This window comes from Eptesicus fuscus, chromosome 10 (genome assembly GCF_027574615.1).
Source record: "Eptesicus fuscus isolate TK198812 chromosome 10, DD_ASM_mEF_20220401, whole genome shotgun sequence".
In the NCBI taxonomy this organism is placed as follows: domain Eukaryota; kingdom Metazoa; phylum Chordata; class Mammalia; order Chiroptera; family Vespertilionidae; genus Eptesicus; species Eptesicus fuscus.
Window position 1 is genome coordinate 20,459,982 of NC_072482.1, and position 21,174 is coordinate 20,481,155.

General features: G+C 39.3%; 1 protein-coding gene across 2 annotated transcripts; it reads left to right on the plus strand.

Annotated features, from left to right (window-relative positions):
* The first annotated feature begins 13,214 nt into the window (after window positions 1-13,214).
* IL17A (interleukin 17A) lies at window positions 13,215-16,254 on the plus strand. Of its 2 annotated transcripts, none has more exons than XM_008157497.3 (3): window positions 13,215-13,241; window positions 14,334-14,536; window positions 16,017-16,254. In XM_008157497.3, the coding sequence occupies exons 1-3, from the start codon at window positions 13,215-13,217 to the stop codon at window positions 16,252-16,254; spliced, it is 468 nt and encodes a 155-aa protein (XP_008155719.1). The 2 variants fall into 2 exon arrangements, with proteins under 2 accessions (XP_008155719.1, XP_008155720.1); XM_008157498.3 differs by having other exon boundaries at window positions 14,340-14,536.
* Window positions 16,255-21,174: the final 4,920 nt, after the last annotated feature.

Below are 21,174 nucleotides of genomic sequence, written 5' to 3' on the forward strand. Positions count from 1 at the left end.
ACAAAGTGAAAAATCACTAGTATTCCTTAGATCCTAGGTCTCTTCTAAAAAAGTTGACAAACTCTGGCAGGTTCTCATGCCCGGGAATACCCATAAAAGTTAATTTATCAACATTAAGTAAGCATGCAATACATGCTAGGCCACATGTATTACTTAATTTACTCCTCGCGATTATCGATGAGTCACATTCTCTACTCTCCATTTTGTATATATGGAAACTGAGACATCGGTGATATAATTTACCCAAGGGCACACAGCAGCTAAAGTAGAGCTGAAATCTGATTATGGGAATGTCTGACGCTAAAAATTTGTCTGTAATCAATATACTAAACAGGAGCCCTTATAAGTCCTTACTTCAAACCGTAGTGATAGGAAAAACTCCATCTCCTCTACTGGAATTAGTTAGCTTCTTCCTTTCTGATAACAAGAACTATGTAACTGAGCATATCTATTTTTTTTCTTTGGCTACCAGGAAGTTCAGAGACAAATGGTGACCTCAACTACAGCAACTATATCGGTCTTAACTTTTGCTTCTATGTTCTCTAGGCCTGATTCATATTTTTACATCTACTTTTAGTGTAAATCATCTCAAATTTTAGAATAAAATCTTTATTTTGGAATCAAGGAATATAGCATCATTATGTATTAATTTTACTATATTTCTAATTCACGGAGCAGCCACCTAACCATAGCATCCTCTATATTGACTAGAGAAGAAAAAATAATTAGCAATTTGTTCCAGGTTCGTATGCTATTATTGCTCCTTTTAATTATGGTCTGTGGTTGTCTCTAGACTATATTAACTTCAAAATTGCTGAAAAGAAGATAAAGCTGATAACATGATAGCCCAAACTTAGTGTGTGGTTTGGTTTGCTTGTTTAATTTTAGACCTTACTTTTCAGTGACATCCGTTCAGACTTGAAACTTCAGTCATTTGTTGACCTTAATTCTGAGGGTATCAGATGAGGTCAGCATTATCAAAGAGAAGGCCACCAGTAAAACAAATTTGCATGTGCCTGCTAACGTATAGGTATAAAATTCTAAACTTATTTGTTTGAAAAAAATGGAAAGTTGTCTGACCCACTTTAAATCAGTGTTTCAGTAAAAGGCTAGTGAGAAACCCAACTAAGAAAGAGGCTTGGTTTCCATGAGGTTAGTAGTTATTACTCAAAGGAGAAATTGACATACTCATGTGATGGTGGATTTTAATGTAGGGATGGGGAAAACACTGATGGATTGCGGTTGTTTTATGAAAGATGACATGATGTTGTTAGGGGAAGAAATAGAATAGTCTAGTACTGTTTCATAATAATAGTAATAATAATGACATACAATCTTTTGGTCAAATAAGTTTGACAACCTTCCCAGAGTTTGAATTTTAAGAAACTTTTTCTTGACCTAAAGTTGGCTTTTGATCATTCCAATAGGCCCTGGAATGCCTCAAGGATTTCTTTTCTCTCCTTATGAAGGAAAATTTTATACTTAAGATAATGAGAAACTTTGTCAAATAAAGAAATAACAACTATATTCTATTTATATATGCATATTATTAAAATAGATGTTCTGGAGATTACATATAAATCTCTAGGAGTCTATAACTCTACTTGTTATTCTGGAATACTATATTTTACAGAAAGGATTCCATGTTAATTACATTATAATCAAATCCATAACCATGTCATTTTAAATTTCTTCTTGTTGTTTAGAGACAGTCACTGTTTTATTATAATGCATTTGCAAAAATGTTACATCTTCTGAGGGATCTATGGAAAGAACTCTGACTTATTTTATATCACATATCTCTGAGAATTCAGACCATCCCCTTCAAACTGAATGAACATTACTATAACTCTATAGAGTATCTGGATTTATAGAAGTACTGGCAAGAAAATCAGGAGAAACAAAAATTGATTATGGGGTGAATGAACTGAAAATATTTATAGTTTTTGTAATTTTTTGTTGAAAGTATTGCTTTTTTTATTTATTTTTTTGGTAACATGAAAAAATTTCACTATTTTATTACATATTTATTATCAAATACACAGCACATTTAATACACATGTTCAATCTTTTTAGCACATTAATAAAGTCATTAGGATAATTAGTCCTCCATATACAATTCTTATCATGATTCAAGGACAAGGAAACTTATTTAGTAAACAAATGCACTAAAACATGGGTATAAAACGTAGATTGTTAAAATGCTTAAAATATGTTACACATATAGTTATGACTTCAAATTGCTTTTTGTGACATGTTTCACATAGCAGGATATTAAAATTGACCCTTGTATTATTTTTCTAGGGCCGTAATAACAAAATACCATAAACTGGGTGGCTTAAACAACAATAATTGTTTCCCTTCATAGACTGAACTCTAAATCCAAGATTAAGATGGTAGGGTCAGTTGTTTTGCGGCCTCTCTCCTTGACTTGTAGACAGCTGCCTGCTCACTGTGACCTCACAAAGTATTTTCTCTATGTCATGCATGTCTGTGTCCAAATTTCCTTTTCTTATAAGGACATCCATCATACTGCATTAGGACCTTTCCATATGACCTCATTTTACCTTAATATCTCTTTTTTTTTTTTATATATTTTATTGATTTTTTACAGAGAGGAAGGGAGAGGGATAGAGAGTCAGAAACATTGACGAGAGAGAAACATTGATCAGCTGCCTACTAGGGGGGATGTGCCCAAAACCAAGGTACATGCCCCTTACCAGAATCGAACCCGGGACCCCTCAGTCCATAGGCCGACGCTCTATCCACTGAGCCAAACCGGTCAGGGCATTTTACCTTAATATCTCTTTAACCTTTTGCACTCGGTTGTCGAGTGTGACTCGACACGGTTAGCATTAGAATAAAGGAATCAAGAAAAAAGCAAGCGAGGGCAAAGGGTTAAAGGTTCTGTCTTTAAATGCAGTCACATTCTGAGGTACTGGGAGTTAGGGCTTCAACTTTTAAATTTGGGGGAGACACAATTCAGTCAAGAAAACCCTCTAGGAAGTAAGTGGGAAATTCATAAACAAGATAATAAAGCTTTCCTTGATTAAACGTTCCCCTAATTTCTGATGCACAAAATAATTATATATAATTTTATGAGGTTTCCACTTTCTCTTTTTAAAGAAAATTTTATTTATTGTATGTGCCCTGACTAGGGATTGAACCCACAATCTTGGCATAGAGGGATGATGCTCGTTTAATAACCAATTGAGTTACAAGTCCAAGGCTCCCCTCTTCTCTCTCTTTTTTAAAAAAAATATTTTTATTGATTTCAGAGAGGAAGGGCATATTGCTTATTTTTAAACATTTTGTTTTCATACATAATGAAACTTGTTTATTTTCTTCAAGCAATTTGGTAAATTATATCTTTTTCTCCCTACCTGATCAAAATTATATGTTTTTCCCCTACCTGATCCCTCCAGAATTTGGCAATTCTTAATGAGTAATTTAATGGCAATACGTTTCTTCTCACAGCCGTGGCACCAGACTGCAACGGCAATCTTCACCTGTGGAGCCCTGCTGACTATATTGCTTTACCATTTTTGTTATACCAGTAATGGTAGGCTCCCTTAATGTGGAAGTGACCCAGCTAGTTTGTAGCATGTTAAAGCCCTGAATGCCACTTCCAGGGCTAAACATGGGATAAATCAAGAGTTGAGCCAGGACAGGGAGGCACTTCTAGAGAATCATGCAGCAGTGGTTTATTTGCTATTGCAGCATGACCACAGAAGTGAGGAATTCAAAGTAATATACTGTTTTAATCTTTCTGACAATTCTCAATTATTAGAAAACAACATTCAACAAATTAGAGAAACCATCTCCAAGGTAATACAATGAGAAGGATTTTTTGGATTTTACTTATCCAAGTTAGCCTCTTGGCTACCCAGCCTGCCTAGGTTGTGGGAATTCTTTTTAATTTTTATCCTATTTATTTCTTTTTAAAAAATATTTTTATTGATTTCAGAAAGGAAGGGAGAGGGAGAGAGAGAAAGAAACATCAATGATGAGAGAGAATCATTGATTGGCTGCCTCTTGCATGCCCCCTGCTGGGGATCAAGCCCACAATCTGGGCATGTGCCCTTGATTGGAATCAAATCTGGGACCCTTCAGTCCACAGGCTAACGCTCTATCTGCTGAGCCAAACCAGCTAGGTTGTCCTATTTATTTTTTTGTAGTCTGATTGCTTGCTGCTGTATTCAATGTATTCCTCTTTTTAGATCCTGCATTCACTGTATTCTATCCCTGTGAATTGCTTTCAAGGCAGAAGCGAATGCAGTCCAGCAGAATGAGACTTTTCACTTAAAACTAATCTCACAGATATGAGATGATAGAAATAGCAGTTGGGAATGTTAGGGACAGAAATAGAGTAGTGGGGACTAGCTATAGTTATAAGAAATGTTAATCGTGATTGTCCTGTTCTGATAGGAGAAAGCACATTTTAACCTGGCTTTGAGTTGTATGCCCTGGGACATGGGAGTTAACCTGAGAATGCAGCCCATTCTCCTTTTCTGAGAACTGCCTATCATCATATAAAGATTAACAACCTTGTTACAGAAACAACCTGGTCCCAGATGTGCCCACCCTGGGTGCCTGCATTGCCAGTAACCTGTAACCATTATACCTTGCCTACTTCCCCATGCCTGTAATTCTTACTTTCCCATGTAATCTTTGTCCTTCTACCCAATATAGGCAGCTGGCTTATCAAGCAGATTTTCATAGATAACCAGCTGCTCTCCCATACTGCCAGAATTATTGGAATAAGCGCTAATATATGATTCATCACTGTCTCTGCTTAATTGTCTCAAGTAGTGATATGACTTCCTTTTTGCATGGCTTGCTCTCTTACACAGCTTCCAGGCATTGTCTCAGTGCTTTGGGTCCTGGAAAGATGTGTAAAAGCAAGCCTCAATTAATCAAATGATAAAGGTATTATGTGCCATATGGAAGTCACCAGGAACAAAATGCCTTTCAATCCAATATGTCACATAATGTAATAGCTGTTCAATGTCCTTTTGGCCATATAGGTTAGGTATGTTTTTTAAAGAAGTCCAAACAGTTCTGTAATATGATCCTATCAGGTAAAAATAACTTAGTCTGGATTAGGTAAAGGCAGCATAAAAAACATGTAGTAGTAGAAGAAAAATAATCAGTTAAACAAGTTGTTCAGAGAGGCTCTTCATCAACACTCATTCTTTCAAGGCAACAGCTTGAATCTCAGGGCTAAGCCTCTAATACATAATGTCATTAACGTTTTGAAGTTGGAGGTAGATGATCTAGATCTTGATAAATTAGATCTAAATCTGGATCTCAATAAAATCCTGACTTATCAGTTCCCCAAGGCCTTCTACATGACTCTCTATTGCAAACATTCTCCCCCTTAATTTCATGTTTTCCATTTAAGCATCTGACATTGCTTCTTGTATACTGGCCTATTTTCAAAATGTCAGCCCCAAGGTAATTCTTTGCTACTCATTACCCTCCCTATGTTAGAGAAAAAACAAGAGTAAAGGAGTCTTGTTGGTGACGTGCACAACATTAAATAAAATGGCACCCACTTCTTTGAATTGGCCATTGGCTTTAAATTAATCACTGATGATGGTACAGTACCTCCCCCTGGGACAGGGAGGAGGGGGAAAAAGGCAATATATGCAATACTTCCAACAATAAAGATTTTTTTTAAAGTCTGTAGAATAAAAGTAAAAATACAGCAGATCAATCATAACAACACCTAAGCAAGAAAAAATATTTAATTAGATTATTTATTTATTCATGTTTTCATTTATCTTAGAGTGAAAGGAAGGGAGAAGGAGAGAGAGGTAGAAACATCGATGAGAGAGCAGTATCTATCAGCTGCCTTCTGCATGTCCCCTGCTGGGGATTGAGCCGAAAACTGGGGCCTGTACCCTGACTGGGAATCGAACCTGTGACCTCTTGGTTCATGGGTTGATGCTCAACCATTGAGCCACACCAGCTAGGCTTCTTTTCTTTATTTTTTTTAACAGCAATCTTAATTTTTGACCACATTAAAATAAAAGACTCCATAATGCTCTCTCCCAGATACAAAAGAAAAAAATTTTTTCTTCTATCTCTTATATTATTCTCTACTGTAAATAGAAAGAAATACTGTTTGGTGAACTAATACTATCAAGAAGCCTTGAAAATCATTTTTCTAATCATCCCTTGAAATGCATCATAGACTTCTAGGAATATTTCCCAGTCTGAATGGCTTGTCCCTCCTCCACACTCAGCTCCCAACTTCCAATTTGTAGTTCCTCATTACTTGTGGATATCTGTTTCCAAAGCCTTCCGAGATGGAAAATTGATAAACCTAAGGAAAATCACCAAGTGAAGCAATCACCCCTAACTTACTGCCTCTATTTGTTTTTTCTCAAAAAAAAAAAAAATCATAAATAGCAAAGATTACCTGGTGTCAAAACTCATTTATTTTTAATTTTGTATTTTTTGTTTCAATTACATTTCACATTTAATATTATTTTATACTAGAGGCCCAGTGCACAATTGTGCACTCGGTAGGGGAGGTCCCTCAGCCAGGCCTGCACCATCTCGCAGTCCAGGACCCCTCAGAGGATGTCCGACTGCCAGCTTAAGTCTGCTCCCCAGGGTCCTAGCAGCTGTCGGCTGCCAGCTGGGTACTCCCTCCCTTCCCCCCACTACCTGTCACCACCACCGCAGCTGGCTGGGACCTCCTCCCTTCCTCTGGCCAGCCCGCCCCCTGGCTGAACTCCTGGGAGAAGTCTGGTTGAGGGAACAATTTGCATACTACACTTTTATTATATAGGATTACTGACAGTCTTATGGGAGCTCTCTTACAGTTAACTAACTGCCTTTCTCTTGCTGTGGTTACATTTTTTCTTTTGTCTTTAACCTTTGCCATTTTAATTGTGATGTGTCCTGGTGTGGGCCTCTTTTGGTTCATCTTGTTTGGAACTCTCTGTGCTTCCTGGATTTGTATGTCCTTTTCCTTTTCCAGGTTAGAGAAGTTTTCAGTCATATTTCTTCAAATAGGTTTTCAATTCCTTTTTCTCTCTTTTCCTTCTAGTAACCCTGTGATGTGAATGTTGTTGTACTTAATATTGCCACAAAGGTCTCTTAAACTATTCTCATTTTTAAAAATTATTTTTTCTTTTTGTTGGTTTGATTGAATGTTGTCTGCTACCTTGCCTTCCAAATTGCTGTTTCAATCCTCTGCTTCATCTATTAGTAATCTGCTATTGATTCTTTCTAGTATCCATTTAAGTAATTGTATTCTTCATTTCTGACTGGTTCATTTTTATGATTTATATGTCATTTTTTATATTTACTATCTTTTTGTTGAAGTTCTCACTGAGTTCATCTATTTTTTTTCCTAAGTCCCTTGAACATGCTTATAACCAATGTTTTAAACTCTCTATCTGGTAGATTGCTAGCCTATGTTAGGTAGGAAGCTAGACATGAGAGGCTGAGGGGTGGGGGGCTGCCCCGGGGTCCTGAACAAGGGTTGGACCAACAATGCCCTCAGACTGCCTTTATATGGGAGGTCCAGCAGCCAGCAGACCGCTAGTGGGCAGATTTGAAACCAGCCAGTAACCTATCCTCCCCTAGCATATCACTGGTCATGCAGTTTGGACCCCTGATCTTTCATATTGTTGGTCAGGTGGTTTAGATCCCCCTGACCTTTTCCTTCCCAAAGATAACATCTAGGCCTCAGTTGTGTTTCATCTCCCAGAAAAGCAGCAAAACCAGACAAGTGACACCACAGCTGCCTCAGGACCAGCTACATTGACTAATAACTCCCTGCCCTGACACCAACCAATCAGTGGAGACTATGACCCCAAAAAAGCACACCTCAAAAGCTGATAAATATTCTGTTAAGACCCTCCCTGATAGCTCCCCTAAGATTTCCCCCAACCTCTAAGGCAGTGGTTCTCAACCTTTCTAATGCCGCAACCCTTTAATACAGTTCCTCATGTTGTAGTGACCCCCCAACCATAAAATTATTTTTGTTGCTATTTAATAACTGTAATTTTGCTACTGTTAATGAATTATAATGTAAATATCGGTGTTTTCCGATGGGTCTTAGGCGAACTGCTGCTGTAGATATAAAGAACTTAAGTCCCAGCCAATAACTCCAATCAGTAACACCTCAATTTCATTTAGTTATTTTTCTGAATTTTTGTTCTGTTCTTTCACTTGGGATTGTTTCTTTGTCTCCCTATTTTTGCTGCTTCATTGTGTTTATTTCTATACATTAGGTAGATTTGTTATATCTCCCAGTCTTAGCAGGTAGCCTTATGTAGCATGTATCCTGGGGGTTCCCTGGTTTAGCCTCTCTGATCCACTGACTTAAGTGCGCCAGTAGTCTTTTGTGTGGGCTGTGTGTGCCCTCCTATTGTAGCTGAGCCTTGATTGCTAGTGGCACATCAGTGGATAGGGTTGTCCCTCAGGCTAGCTAGCTGTGAGAATTTTCCATGACCACAGCATATGAGCTGCTGAGTAGGGGTTGACCCCACAGAATGGAATTTGCCCGGGAGGCTCTGGTGCCTGCTGAGACCTCCCTTTGAGTGGGCTGTTCATGGAGCTAATTAGCTGGTGCTCTGTTATGGTCTGAAGCTAGCCACTGGATGTATTGGTTCTGGGGGCCTTTTGGGAGAGGTTTCAGTTCAGGCCACAGTTAGTTGCTGCCTGGCACTACCTGGTAGGAGCTACAGAGTGATCTGCAATTGGTTGCTGTCTGTGATAGGCCTGAAGGCACATGGGAAAGGTAACACTGTGAACCAATGTGCCAGTTGCCACCAATATCAGTCCTGGGACTGCTCAGCAAAAGGAACACCTGAGTCCTAGCTGGTTTTGCTCAGTGGATAGAGCATCAGCCCATGGGCTGAAGGGTCCCAGGTTCGATTCTAGTGAAGGGCATGTACCTCGGTTGCAGGCTGGATCCCCAGCCTGGTTGGGCTGCATGTGGAGGCAACCAATCTATGTGTCTCTCTCACATCGATGTTTCTCTCTCTCTCACTCTCCCTTCTCTTTCTAAAAATCAATGAAAAAGTATCCTTAGATGAGGATTAACAAAAAAAAAACAAAAAAAAAAAAGAGTCCCTGAGGCCTGCCACCACCTGCTGGTTTTCCATAAGGCTCAGCCACTAAAAAAGCCTCAGGCAATACTCAAGTGGTGTTCACCAAGCTAATACAGATTCAGATTTGTCTGTGTGGGGGGGAGGGCTCAACATAGACACAATGGCAGCTGTTCATCCAGCCCTTGCCCTAAAGCTATACAACTCAGTTTCTCCCTGTGTGTCTCTGGCACCACTCCCTAGTTGCTATCCCTTCAATGGAGCCCAAGGTGAATGACTGTGAGCAAGTGAATCTGTGCATGAGCCCATTAAGGGGACCCTTGGGTTTCCAGCAGCCATCTTATACAGATAGACAGAATCTTTGCTGATTTATCAACCAGATGGTGTGAGGGCCCTCTTTCTGGCACTGGTGCTTCATGGTGTGGAGCCTGGTATGGGACTGAGTCCCCTCACTCCTCAGGGGAGGCCTCTGTAGCTGAGATATTACCTTCTGATTCTCAACCACCACACATGGGTGCAGGGCCAGCCAGATAAGCATCTCCTGCCAGTCTCCATGTGGCTTCTTTTTTATATTCTTAGTGATAAGACTTCTGTTCAGCTAGACTTCATATAATTCTCCAAGTTGATTTTTCTATAATTTAGTTGTAGTTTTGATGTAGTCATGGGAGGAGGTAAGTACACCTACTTCGCCATCTTGACTGGAACTCTCAAAATTCAAAAACTCATTTTATAAAGAGGGACACTGAGCCTCAAAGAGATGAAGTACCCAAGGTCATGGGTAGTTAATGGCAGATCTACAATGAAAACAAAAGTGCCCTCTCATCCAGTGTTCTAGACACCCTAATTTTTAATCCAGCATTCCTTCTTTCTTAGCAGACTGAGACCCAAACCTGAGTCAGCTGTCTCTATAAACAGATTCAGAGGAAGAGCCCCACCCCACTGCCCACACCCTTTTTCTGATTCTGCCTATTCCTCCAGAAGGCACAGGTGTCCAGCTCAAGTGTGCATCTGGGAAACTAGTCCTACTCAAGAGAGAGCACAGCCAGCTTTGACCACCACTTCAATATTATCATTTTTACACTTTTGTGAAAACCCGCCTGTTTCCCCATTCTTATTTTAAAGCAAGAGTTGATATTTCAAAGTATGGAACACAGGCTAGATTTCATTGGCATGGGAGGCAAGCACAGGCAGATCAGCTAGAGTCCAGCTTTTCCTCCGTAGCCATCAATCAAAAGAACTGGTAGCAAACACATTCTCCTCCACTTCATCCTTGTCAGAAAGCAACAAGCAAGGTGCTCTTTTCTCCACTGCAGGTGGTCCAAAATAGACTAAAACCTCGTCACACTACTTTTAAAAGGGCCAGGATGGAGAGTCAAGACATGACAATATTCAATATAGTCAATGGAATGCAACTGGATTCCAAAAAGAATATTCAAGATTCTGAACTAACCAAATAACATTATTCATCCTGTCAATCAGTAAAAAATATTGAGCAGTTACTATTTATTAGACATTAGGTGAGGTGTTACAAAGACTACTAAGATGGCTACCTCTCTCTAGGTAGCTCACAGTCTAGCAAAAAAAAAAATCAGATATGAAAACAAATGCCATGTAATACACTAGAAATATGCACAAACAGCTGGATATCAGAGAGAAATCAGCAACATGAAAGCAATCTGTGAAAACCTTTGTTACATAAAGCTTGACATTAGGCACCTCGGGAGTTACAAAGATGAACAACACACTGGCTTTGAAGGATTACAGTAAAATCTAAAAATGGAAATAGACATATATCTTAAACATACTTTTTCCTGCTAAATAAAACACAAAATGAAGCAAAAGTTACTAGGGAGGGAGGTATAAGCTACATGTTATGGGAGCTGCTCATTCCAACTAAAATAATCAGGAGAGACTTCCAGATATAGAAGACATTTGATCAGGACCTGGAAGGCCAAGTAGCATTTTGATAAACTGAGGATAGGGAAGGGCATTTCAGAGACTGTGCCTTAACAAAAGCTGTATGGGCATTAGAAGGAGGGCAATCAGGACCCATGATCCCAAATCATGGATCATGATAGGAGGTGAAGCTAGAAAGGTTACAGATCTCAAATAGTAACTCAAATACCAATTCAAATGCTAAGGGTTTTGCATTTTGTTCTGTACACAAACTAATGGGACATGAAGGCACAATCAAAGCCATGCGTTGAGAATCATTATTTCAGAATGTCGAAGGTGAGTGGAAGGCAGCCATTGGGAAGAGCAAAGGTGGCTATTAAAACAGTCCAAGTGGATGATAGTGTAAGTTAGGGAATGGCAGTAATTCTGGGATAGGTAACAGATATGAGAGACACAGCAGCTTCTAAGATTGTTACCTGATCATAGGTAGAGGAGGGACAGAAGAGCTCATAGTGACTCCATGTCTTCAAGGATAGATAGTGATGTCAATACCAGAATTAGGGGAATCATGAGAGGCTGCATTTTATTATCTTTTCCATCAGAATCTGCTTTGCCATCAAGATCATCTACCATCACCCCTGAGATTCAGCTGCTCATGGCCTTCCTCACTGATCAGTCAAGACACAGTCTAGCCAGTAAAGCACAAGTCACTTTAGGCATTTGCAAAAGAGGAAATTTAATGCAAGGAACTGATTGAGATTGGCATCAGCAAGAGGCTGCTACCATCCCAAGGCTGGAAACACAAAAGGAGTTAGCAGTGTTCTAGGAGATAGTGAGGAAACCCCTTATATCCATCGCCTTCCTTCTCTCCACTCCCACTCTCCTGCCCTCTGATTAAATATCCCTCTGGCTGAACACAGCTAAAAGCCAGCTAACCAGGGAGCCTGAGAAAGAAGTTTAAAGGATCAGTTATGTGAGATAGAGTAGATCAGAGGAAGGAGGAATGCATCTCAGGATGAACATACCCAAGATTTAGCCAACTTCTTATATACCCTAATTGTTGAGGTAGAACTGCTAGTCAGAATCCCTGAATTATATGAAATACTATCCTCATGAATAATATGAGATACCAGCTGAGAGGACATGGGAGCCATATTCACCTCACTGAGGAGAAGGGGCAGAGAGAAGATAATAAGTGGCCAACCACATCTGTATCCACTCACCCCTCATCTTTATTATCCTTGAACTGGTCCTCAGAGTTTCTAAGGTGGAACTATTCTCAAAGACCTGAAATCAAAGTTCATCTCACTTAAACAGTGGGCAGAAAAGGAAGGAGAAAACCATATCCTTATTTCTTAGTTACTTATCGCTCACATTCCTCCTCTTCCTTCTTATATTTGTCATTCTCTTCTATTCATTACCCTCTTGTGCTCTATTTCCATCACATTTCTCCAATCTCTTTCTACATTTCCAATTCCTTCCATTGCCTGTCTACATCTCCTCCCTCCACCTCCAACTCATTCCTCCTGAGGAACTGCATGAGTTAACAAGTTGCTTGTTAGACATATTTTTAATAGTAAATCTCATATCTCTTGAAGCTAGGTATTAGTTCCTTAGCAGAATAAACATTCAACAAAGCAGGTGTCAATTCAATAAAATAATATATCCTATCATCATTAAACTATTTATTCCTTTTTTGTTTGTTTATATGGTAAGATTTTTAGTAGTTTCTGAAATGGCCTTTATAACATCAATTGGGGAATATGATAAGGAAAGGAATTATCAAATGGGAAATCAAGGTGCATGACACCAGAAAACTTGAACATTATGTCAAACTTGTATTTTCCCATGAGCCATTAAAATAAAGCATAGCTCTTATAGCAGCTTCATATATGCCCATAAATGAATAATATCAGCTCATAAGTAGAGCACCTTTACTCAACTTCTGATGAGTAATAGTTCCTTGAAGAATGAAGAAAGGAAATAGACTTTAGAAATAAATTTCTGTCCTTCCCAGTTTCCTTCATGATATGAAGCAGATATTATTCGCCATGAAGGGGAGGTTCTTCTCTGACCTCATTTGGGGATGGAACTTTTAACCAAAATGGTGTCACCCCGACACGCCAACGTAAGTGACCACAGAAGGATCAAAGTGCTATAAAAAGAGAGAAGATAGCGTACTACTTCATCCATCTCACAGCAGGCACAAGCTCATCCATCTCCAGTGAATCAAGAGAAACTACAATGGCTTCTGTGAGAACTTCCTCCATGGTGAGTCCTGCACTAACGTGCAATACTCTTACTGATTTGGACCAGATGATACTTCTGGACCTTGGGCATGAAATTCTGGATTCTGACTATGGAGATCATGTAGAATAGGAAATGAAAGCTTTGGTAGATAATTGTCATTGTATAGCATGTTAAAGAACTGGTACACATCAGTTTGAAAGATGAGATTAAAACTGAAAGATAGCTATATTGGGGCTAAGTCATGCAAAGAAGTGTGACATAATTCTGTGCAGTAAGAAATAATGTTTATTGGAAATCTACTCTTCTGAGTACAAGTGATTTAATATAATTCTCCCACAGCATTTTTCTTTAATCCAAAATTAAAGAAATTAAATCCTTGAGAATTTAATTAGTTGTGGCAATAACTTTTCTTTCCATTATCCTATTATTATACTACAGTCTTGGTTCACCAAACCCATATATTATCATCAGATACAGTATAACTGTGGTTTAGAGTAAATGGTTTTTATATTCTTAAAATATCTCTTTTGAAATGTAATTTGATTATAGAATCAATACATGTAAATTTATAAAACTGTAAAATATACCTAAGAAAACATACAGAGGATCCAGTTTTTCGTTGGATGTTTACCAATGATACTAACAGCATTTCTAACACAAATACTGATACCACCTGGATTTTCTATGGCCCTTTCTTAAGGGCACATTTGTTTTCACATAGGGTTTCACAGAGTGATAAGATAGAGCACAATGGCACAGAAAGACATTTCCTCCTAGAAAATCAAGGTCAATATTATCCCAATGACCTGACAGTGATGCATGTACTGACAGTATGATGACTTGTCATTTTTACTAAAATTACCACCAGCCAATAAATAATGTGCCTTTCCTAAATCAAAAGATGAATGTTTAGAACTGGTAAAAACTCTGTGGTCTTAATATTATTTTAGTCACCTAGCCAGGTTTTTATTTAACTGATCTGAAAATTTAGAATAGATTGGCCTAGAATATAGTATGTTCTCTATGATTAGCAATACAATTGTTATCACAATTTGATAACAAAAACCACTTACTAATCCAATTTCCCACCTCTCTCTCTCCTTTCCCTTTCAGTTCCAGTCACTGCTACTGCTGCTGAGTCTGGTGGCTATAGTGAAGGCAGCAGTAGTAATTCCACGAAATCCAGAATGCCCAAATACTGAGGACAAGAACTTCCCTCAGAGCGTGAGGGTCAACCTAAACATCCTTAATCGGGATGAAAATTCTAGAAGACCCTCAGATTACTACAACCGGTCCACCTCACCTTGGAATCTCCAGTACGTAAGGACCCTAGATAAAATCTGTTTTCTTCTACATTTTATGCATCACACTACCAGTTAAATCACTTTGAGGGAAATTGTTACTCACTTAGAATCATCAGTCAAACCTGGAAGGGCCATTGTGCAAAACAATGGTTCTCAAACTTTCATTCTACAAACTTACTTGCTAGAGCACAAGACAACCCTACCCCCAATACCCATCCTATTAGATCTCCTTGTCATTGACACCAAAAACCCACCCCAATTTGTGATGGTCTACATTCTAATATTTATGATACCCCAAGTCTACTTATTTACTCCTAGGGATTAATGTTTGGATTCTCTTTCTGTACAAGGGCCTCCATTGAGAAGATTTCTTATAAATTACTAGTAATTAATGGGTATTTTTATGCACTTTTTTGTCTTATTAGAACTTGGAAAATATAGCTTGAATCTCAGTGGAGGAAGAAGTATTCTCTTGAGTATTGCCACCCCTTTTTAGGTTAGATAGCCTTGGTCTACATCCCAACAGATCTATATTTCGTGTGTCCTTAGTACATCTAGTATTTAGACCCTCATGAAGAATTAAATTTAAAAACATATTCGGATAATTTGGTTTTATGCAAATAAGCCTCAATTATGTGGCACCTACAGATTTACCTGACTGTGGAGTTTTTTCTCCTCTTCCAATTAGTAAGAATAGTTCAAATACATCAATTAAAATTCAAAGCAGCCAGCTTGGTATGGCTTAGTTGTTGAGGGTGGACCATGAACCAAGAGTTCACCAGTTTGATTCCTTGTCAGGGAACATGTAGGGGTTTCAGGCTTGATCCCCAGTAGTGGGTGTGCAGGAGGCATTCAATTAATGTTTCTTTCTCATTAATGTTTTTATCTCTCTATTTCTCTTTCTTCCTCTCTCTCTAAAATCAATAAAAACGTATTTTAAAAAATAAATTAAAAAAAACACCTCAAAGCAAATCATCAACTCAGCTGGAGGAGAGAGGGAATTAAGGGTTATATAGTGGCTAAAGCTTTTGTTTCTAGCGCTTCTAATCAGCTCTGGGCTCTGTTCCAGGAATGTGTTATCAGATAAAATTTTGATGCATTCCATGTTCAAACTTTATTAAAGTCAGATTAACAACTATTTTATTCCTAGATGATTCCCTTGGTCTTTATCCATCTATCGAATGTATCCTAATAAAAGTTTCCTCAATGTCAAACTTAAATCCCTTCTATAGTCTCAGTCTACCTTATTTTGTTCATTCTTCAAAGTAAATGGGAAAAAGTGATCATTGCCATTTTTCCATAATATTTCATGTGCTTAAAAATCCAAGTTTTCCTGAAACTACGTCTTTTTCAGACTAACAGCCCTTAGAGAATTTGCAATGACTATAGTTTGTCACCCTCTGAATTTGTCTCCCTTCAATTATTCCTGTTCGATTTCCTTCCCGCTTTACCAGGAATTCACTTTCTTCCTGGCTTGTGTCTCTCCCTGTAGCCGCAACGAGGACCGTGAGAGATATCCCCCTGTGATCTGGGAGGCAAAGTGCCGCCAATTGTTCTGCGTCAATCCTGAAGGGAAGATCGACCACCGCCTGAACTCCGTCCCCATCCAGCAGGAGATCCTGGTCTTGCGCAGGGAGCCTCGGCGCTGCCCCCACTCCTTCCGGCTGGAGAAGATACTGGTGACTGTGGGCTGCACCTGTGTCACCCCCATTGTCCACCACGTGGCTTGAGTTTCCAGTCTGATCCCAGCTCTCTGAATGTGTTAGGCTTTCTGGGGAGTAGACCTAGCCCCATTTCTGACCAACTCACTAGGGTTCTTAAATGAGTTCATTCAACTGAAATTTCATAGGTAACACTTTGGTTCAGATATTGACTCTGAATCAACTTTCCCTCTCCCCAAGAAGGAAGGTTTAAACTGAGTACCATTTTGCTTCTTACTTGCTTTTCTGAGGGCTTTAAGTTATTTATGTATTTAAGAGGCCCTGAGACAATTCTGGGGTGTAAGATTCCATTTCAATGAGTTACAGGCCTCATTTTATTTTATTTTTTAAGAAAACAGTATTTCAGACTTGGGAATTTTATTATTTAAAAGGTAAAACCTATATTTATATGAGCTATTTATGGATCTATTTATGTTTGTTAAGTTTTTAGAGAAAAGTTAAATAGTGTGATTGTTCTGCCTAGAAAAATCCTACACAGAAATAAATATCAGGTGAAAATTTCTGAGTTTGTACTACATATAGATACAGGATTTTCTCCTCTTTGTTTCTTAGGAGTGCATAACATGGCTGGGGGGAGGGGGAAGACTATACCTAATTTCATATTTATTAACTTAATTTTTTTAAATTGTTGAGGTTTCACAAAAGACAGCAAGTCTAATTCTCTGCTCTGTTAAACCCTTATAATAAAAACAATTTCTAATAATAAAGTTTGGGAAGAAAATTTGTTTTCTTATTCTTTCTCATTAAAAGTACTTTGGCCAGCTCAGCTTTTCCGTATTTGGAAAAGAATGCAAATTTGAGAGCAAAACAAAGTATGCCTTTGAGTAACAACACCCTGGACCCAAGCAAGTCCAAGTTCTCAATTTTACATTCCTTCAAAACATTAAGGGACCAGCCTCTCCTAGTATTAACCAATGCTGTGAACACAAGCATTCCAAAATGAATTAAGCAAATAAAATGATGGCCCTGGGAAAATGGCATGCTGTTATTAAAAATCATACAGGAAAAAGAAGAAACCCTCCCAAAAATGTGCCCTGGGGTTTGACAGGAAGGGGCAAGTTCTGGGAGAAGACATAGTATTCAGACTAGAATAGTGAGTCTCTCCTCAAACTCAGGCTTCTTTTGAAGATAAATGCCAACCAGAGATCTAGAAACATTTTTCTCTTCCTCTGACCACATCCCTAGGATGACCCCTCCTTTTCTGGGCCTCTGTTCCAATGCATTCCAGGACACAAGAGAAAAGCCATTGAGACAAAACGAACTTGAAGTATGAGAAAAGTTCAGCCCAAGTAAAATAAAAACTGAATCACATTCAATTCCAGACTAGTTTCAAGTTTCGAGTCAACCATTTTTTCCATGCCGTGGCCCAACATGCTATCGTGCCCTACTTCTCAGGCCCCTGGAAGTCCTCAGGCCGGTTCCACAGGCTCCCTGATTCTTTGAGCAACCACCTTCTGCACATGTTCATTCTCCTGTATGCTCCAGCCTCACTCGGAGGCCATGACTTTTCTCTGCTTCTTCTCCAATTCCACACCCGGGGTCGACTTCTCCAGCCCCTCTGCTTTCACTGACAGTGGTGTGCTTTCATCTTGATTCTCATGATAATCTCCTATCACAGTCTTTAACAAGAGTTTCATAGGCAGTTTTTCACAGCCTCCATGCTTCAACACCTCTCACTAAAATCCTGCCACTAAATTCCCAATTTTTCCTGAGTGGTGGTGGTGGTGGTGGTGGTGAAAATAAAAATTAGGTTTTGTTTTGAGATGGAGGGCAAAAGAGGGCATATATATCCATATTTCTGAATCATTACTTCCCCCTAAATTGTATATCTGGGAATTTTGTGGTGGGAAGAGACAGCTGCATTCCATGTCTCCCCTCCTTTTATATGCACTGCTTTTATTCTATTTCATTTTCCCTAGTCAGCACCATTATCCACCAATCATCTATGCTAGATATATCTGAGGCATCCCTGACTCTTCCCTCTTTCTCTTCCTCACTCCTAACACCCACACATCCCCAAACTCATTAAATTTCACTCCCTGAAAGTCCTCAACTTAACCCCCTCCCTGTCCAAGTTTGGGACTTAATCTTTTCTCATTTCTCTCCTCTCAGTTACTGTGACAGCTTCCTGCCAAAATTAGGTATGACAAAATGCACCCTCTGTAATCTGGCCCTGTTCCTGCTCCAACTCTCTCTCATGCCACTTCCTCCTTGATGTTTACCCCACCCACGGTCATAGTGAAGTCCTTGTTGTGACCACCATACTGTTCTTCCCCTCAATGCCTGTGTCCTGTGGTCCCCTGGACTTTGTCTGTCTTTTCCACCTTCTCCCCTCCTGTTCCTCTATTCCTACCCCGTTGTGATGATCTGAATATTTGTGTTGCCCCAAAATTCATATGTTGAGTCCTAACCCCTAAAGTGATGAGACTAGCAAGTAGGGAGCATTGGGATGATTAGGTCATGCGGACAGAGCTCTCATGAGTGGGATTAGTAACAGAGACCCCAGAGAGCTCCCTCATCCATTCTGCCAGGTGAAGAGACAATAAAAATCTTTGAGTGGAAGAAAGCCCTTACTCGGTTATGTTGGCACCTTGATATCAGACTTACAGCCTCCAGAACTGTGAAAAACATATTTCTGTTGTTGATGAGCCATCCAGTACGTAGCATTTTGTTTTAGCAGCCCGAACAAAATGAGACATCTGCCCTCCCCACTGCTCTGCCTATGCTCTAAGACTCTACTTGGGTTTCATTTCTTCTAAAGATCCTTCCCAGACCCATCACTGCAGTGATCCCAGACTAGGTTCCTCTCTTCTGGCTCCAAGAGCACTGTGGGTATCCTTTATCTCTACTCTTACATGCTATATTGGCTTTATCTATTTAACCAGTTTGTGGTCCCTTGAGAGCCAGGCCATCAGCACCTGACCTGGCACATAGCAGACACTTAATTCAAGTAAATTTTGTACCAATAGTCTATAGACACCTCGAAGTCAACAGAGAGAAAACTAAACTCACTAGCTCTTCTCCCAAGCTAGCTTCTCCTATTGCCTTTTTTATCTACTCAAATGATATCATCTACTCATCTGACTGAGAAACCTGGATTTCTCTGTCACTCATTCCCCTCGTCTAATCAGTGACAAACCCTTCATGAGTTTTCTGGTTTTCTTTCCCTCCTCCGTGACTCCCAAGTTGCTATTAAAGCTGAATTTTATACTATGTTGTACACCTAAAACTAATATATTGAACATCAGATGTAATTGAAAAATAAATAAATAAAAGTAAATTTTTAAAGTAAAGTTTCATTTAATATGACCCTAACTGGTCTCTATGACTTGCTTCCTATAAATTAAAATTCATTATCTCTCAAACTTCTGGGGGAGCCTAATCACAGTAGGTAATTAAGAACTGTTGCCACAGACAAAGCCCAAATAAACAAAAGTTTATTGCTTGCTCAAGTGACTCTCCCACAGGGATCCTCAGGGAGCTCTGCTCCACTTAGACACTCAGGGAGCCATTCTGACAGAGGTTCAGGTTCTTTCTTCTTGTAGCAGCACCATCAAGAATTGCACTATCTAAATCAGGAGCCACTAACCACATATGGCTATTGAGCACTTGAGATGTAGCTAGTCCCAAACGAGTTGTGTTATAAGTATAAAATACATACTAATTTCAAAGATTATTTTATTGTTATTTTTTGTAGTAATTCTTTGCAAGAGCTCAATTATTAGTTGTGAGAGTCATCATTTTAACGTATGGCTCACACAGACAGGGTGCTACCAGTAGTACACTTAGCAAGCATTTTACCTAGGTACAGAGCATGAACAATCTTATTAGAGAAAGGCAGGATATAAGAGAGTAGGGAGATTGTAAAAAAATATTCTAAATATTTTGAGAAAGTTGGAGCAATGAAACACTGAAATGCTTGTTTTTCATTCTGGCTCCTTAGTTCTGGTGACTTAGATATTTTCACCTTTTTAAAAAATTGAGATATAATTGACATATACATTGTATTAGTTTTAGGCATATAACATGAATTGAAATATGTATCCTACATAATAAAAGCGTAATATGCAAATTGACTGAATGGCTGAACAGCGGAATGACCATCAGGACAACCATCTGGGACCACGCTATGACACCCACTGGTGCCAGGCCAGCCAAGGTGGGTTCGATGCAATTGGTCAGGGGCCTGGCCATCGCCCCATGATCGCCCCACAGAGGGAGGCCCAGGCCACCAACCCGTGGGCTGCGGCAGCTGGGCAGGGCTTCCCTTTGCTAGGGAAGCCCGGGTCCTGGGTGCCAGCAGGAGGGAAGCCCAGGTCCTGGGTGCCAGCAGGAGGGAAGCCTGGGTCCCGGGTGCCGGAGGCCGAAAGGAAGGAAGGCCTACTCTTGCACTAATTTCATGCATCGGGCCTCTAGTATATTATGAAATGATTAGCACAATAAATTTCATTAACATTCATTACCACACATAGTTATAACTTTCTCTTCTTATGATAAGAATTTTTAAGATGGACTCTCTTAGCAACTTTCAAATATTCAATTGTTAACTATCATTGCCATGTGTACCTTGCATCCCCAGGACTTTTTATAGTGAAACCTCGTTCTCGACCAAGTTGTTCCCAGAAAAAAATGTCTCTGTTTTCAAACAAAATATCAGTTCTTTACCCAACAACCCTTTCAGCATGACAAAAAGTGTCTCTCAGGCCACAAAGGAGAAAATGCAAGTCAGTTTACCACTAAACCTCACATCATATACATCTCAGGAAATCCTGCTGTGAATATTTTCAGGTTTGGGGAGGGGGGGGCATTATTTTTGTTGCTGGTAAAATGAACAATTAGCACGATTTTAAAATATAAAGAGGCCATCAAGAGTGCTGATGTTGCTAAGGTGTGAAAGAAACGATGATCACAGACAATTGAAGAAGAAAA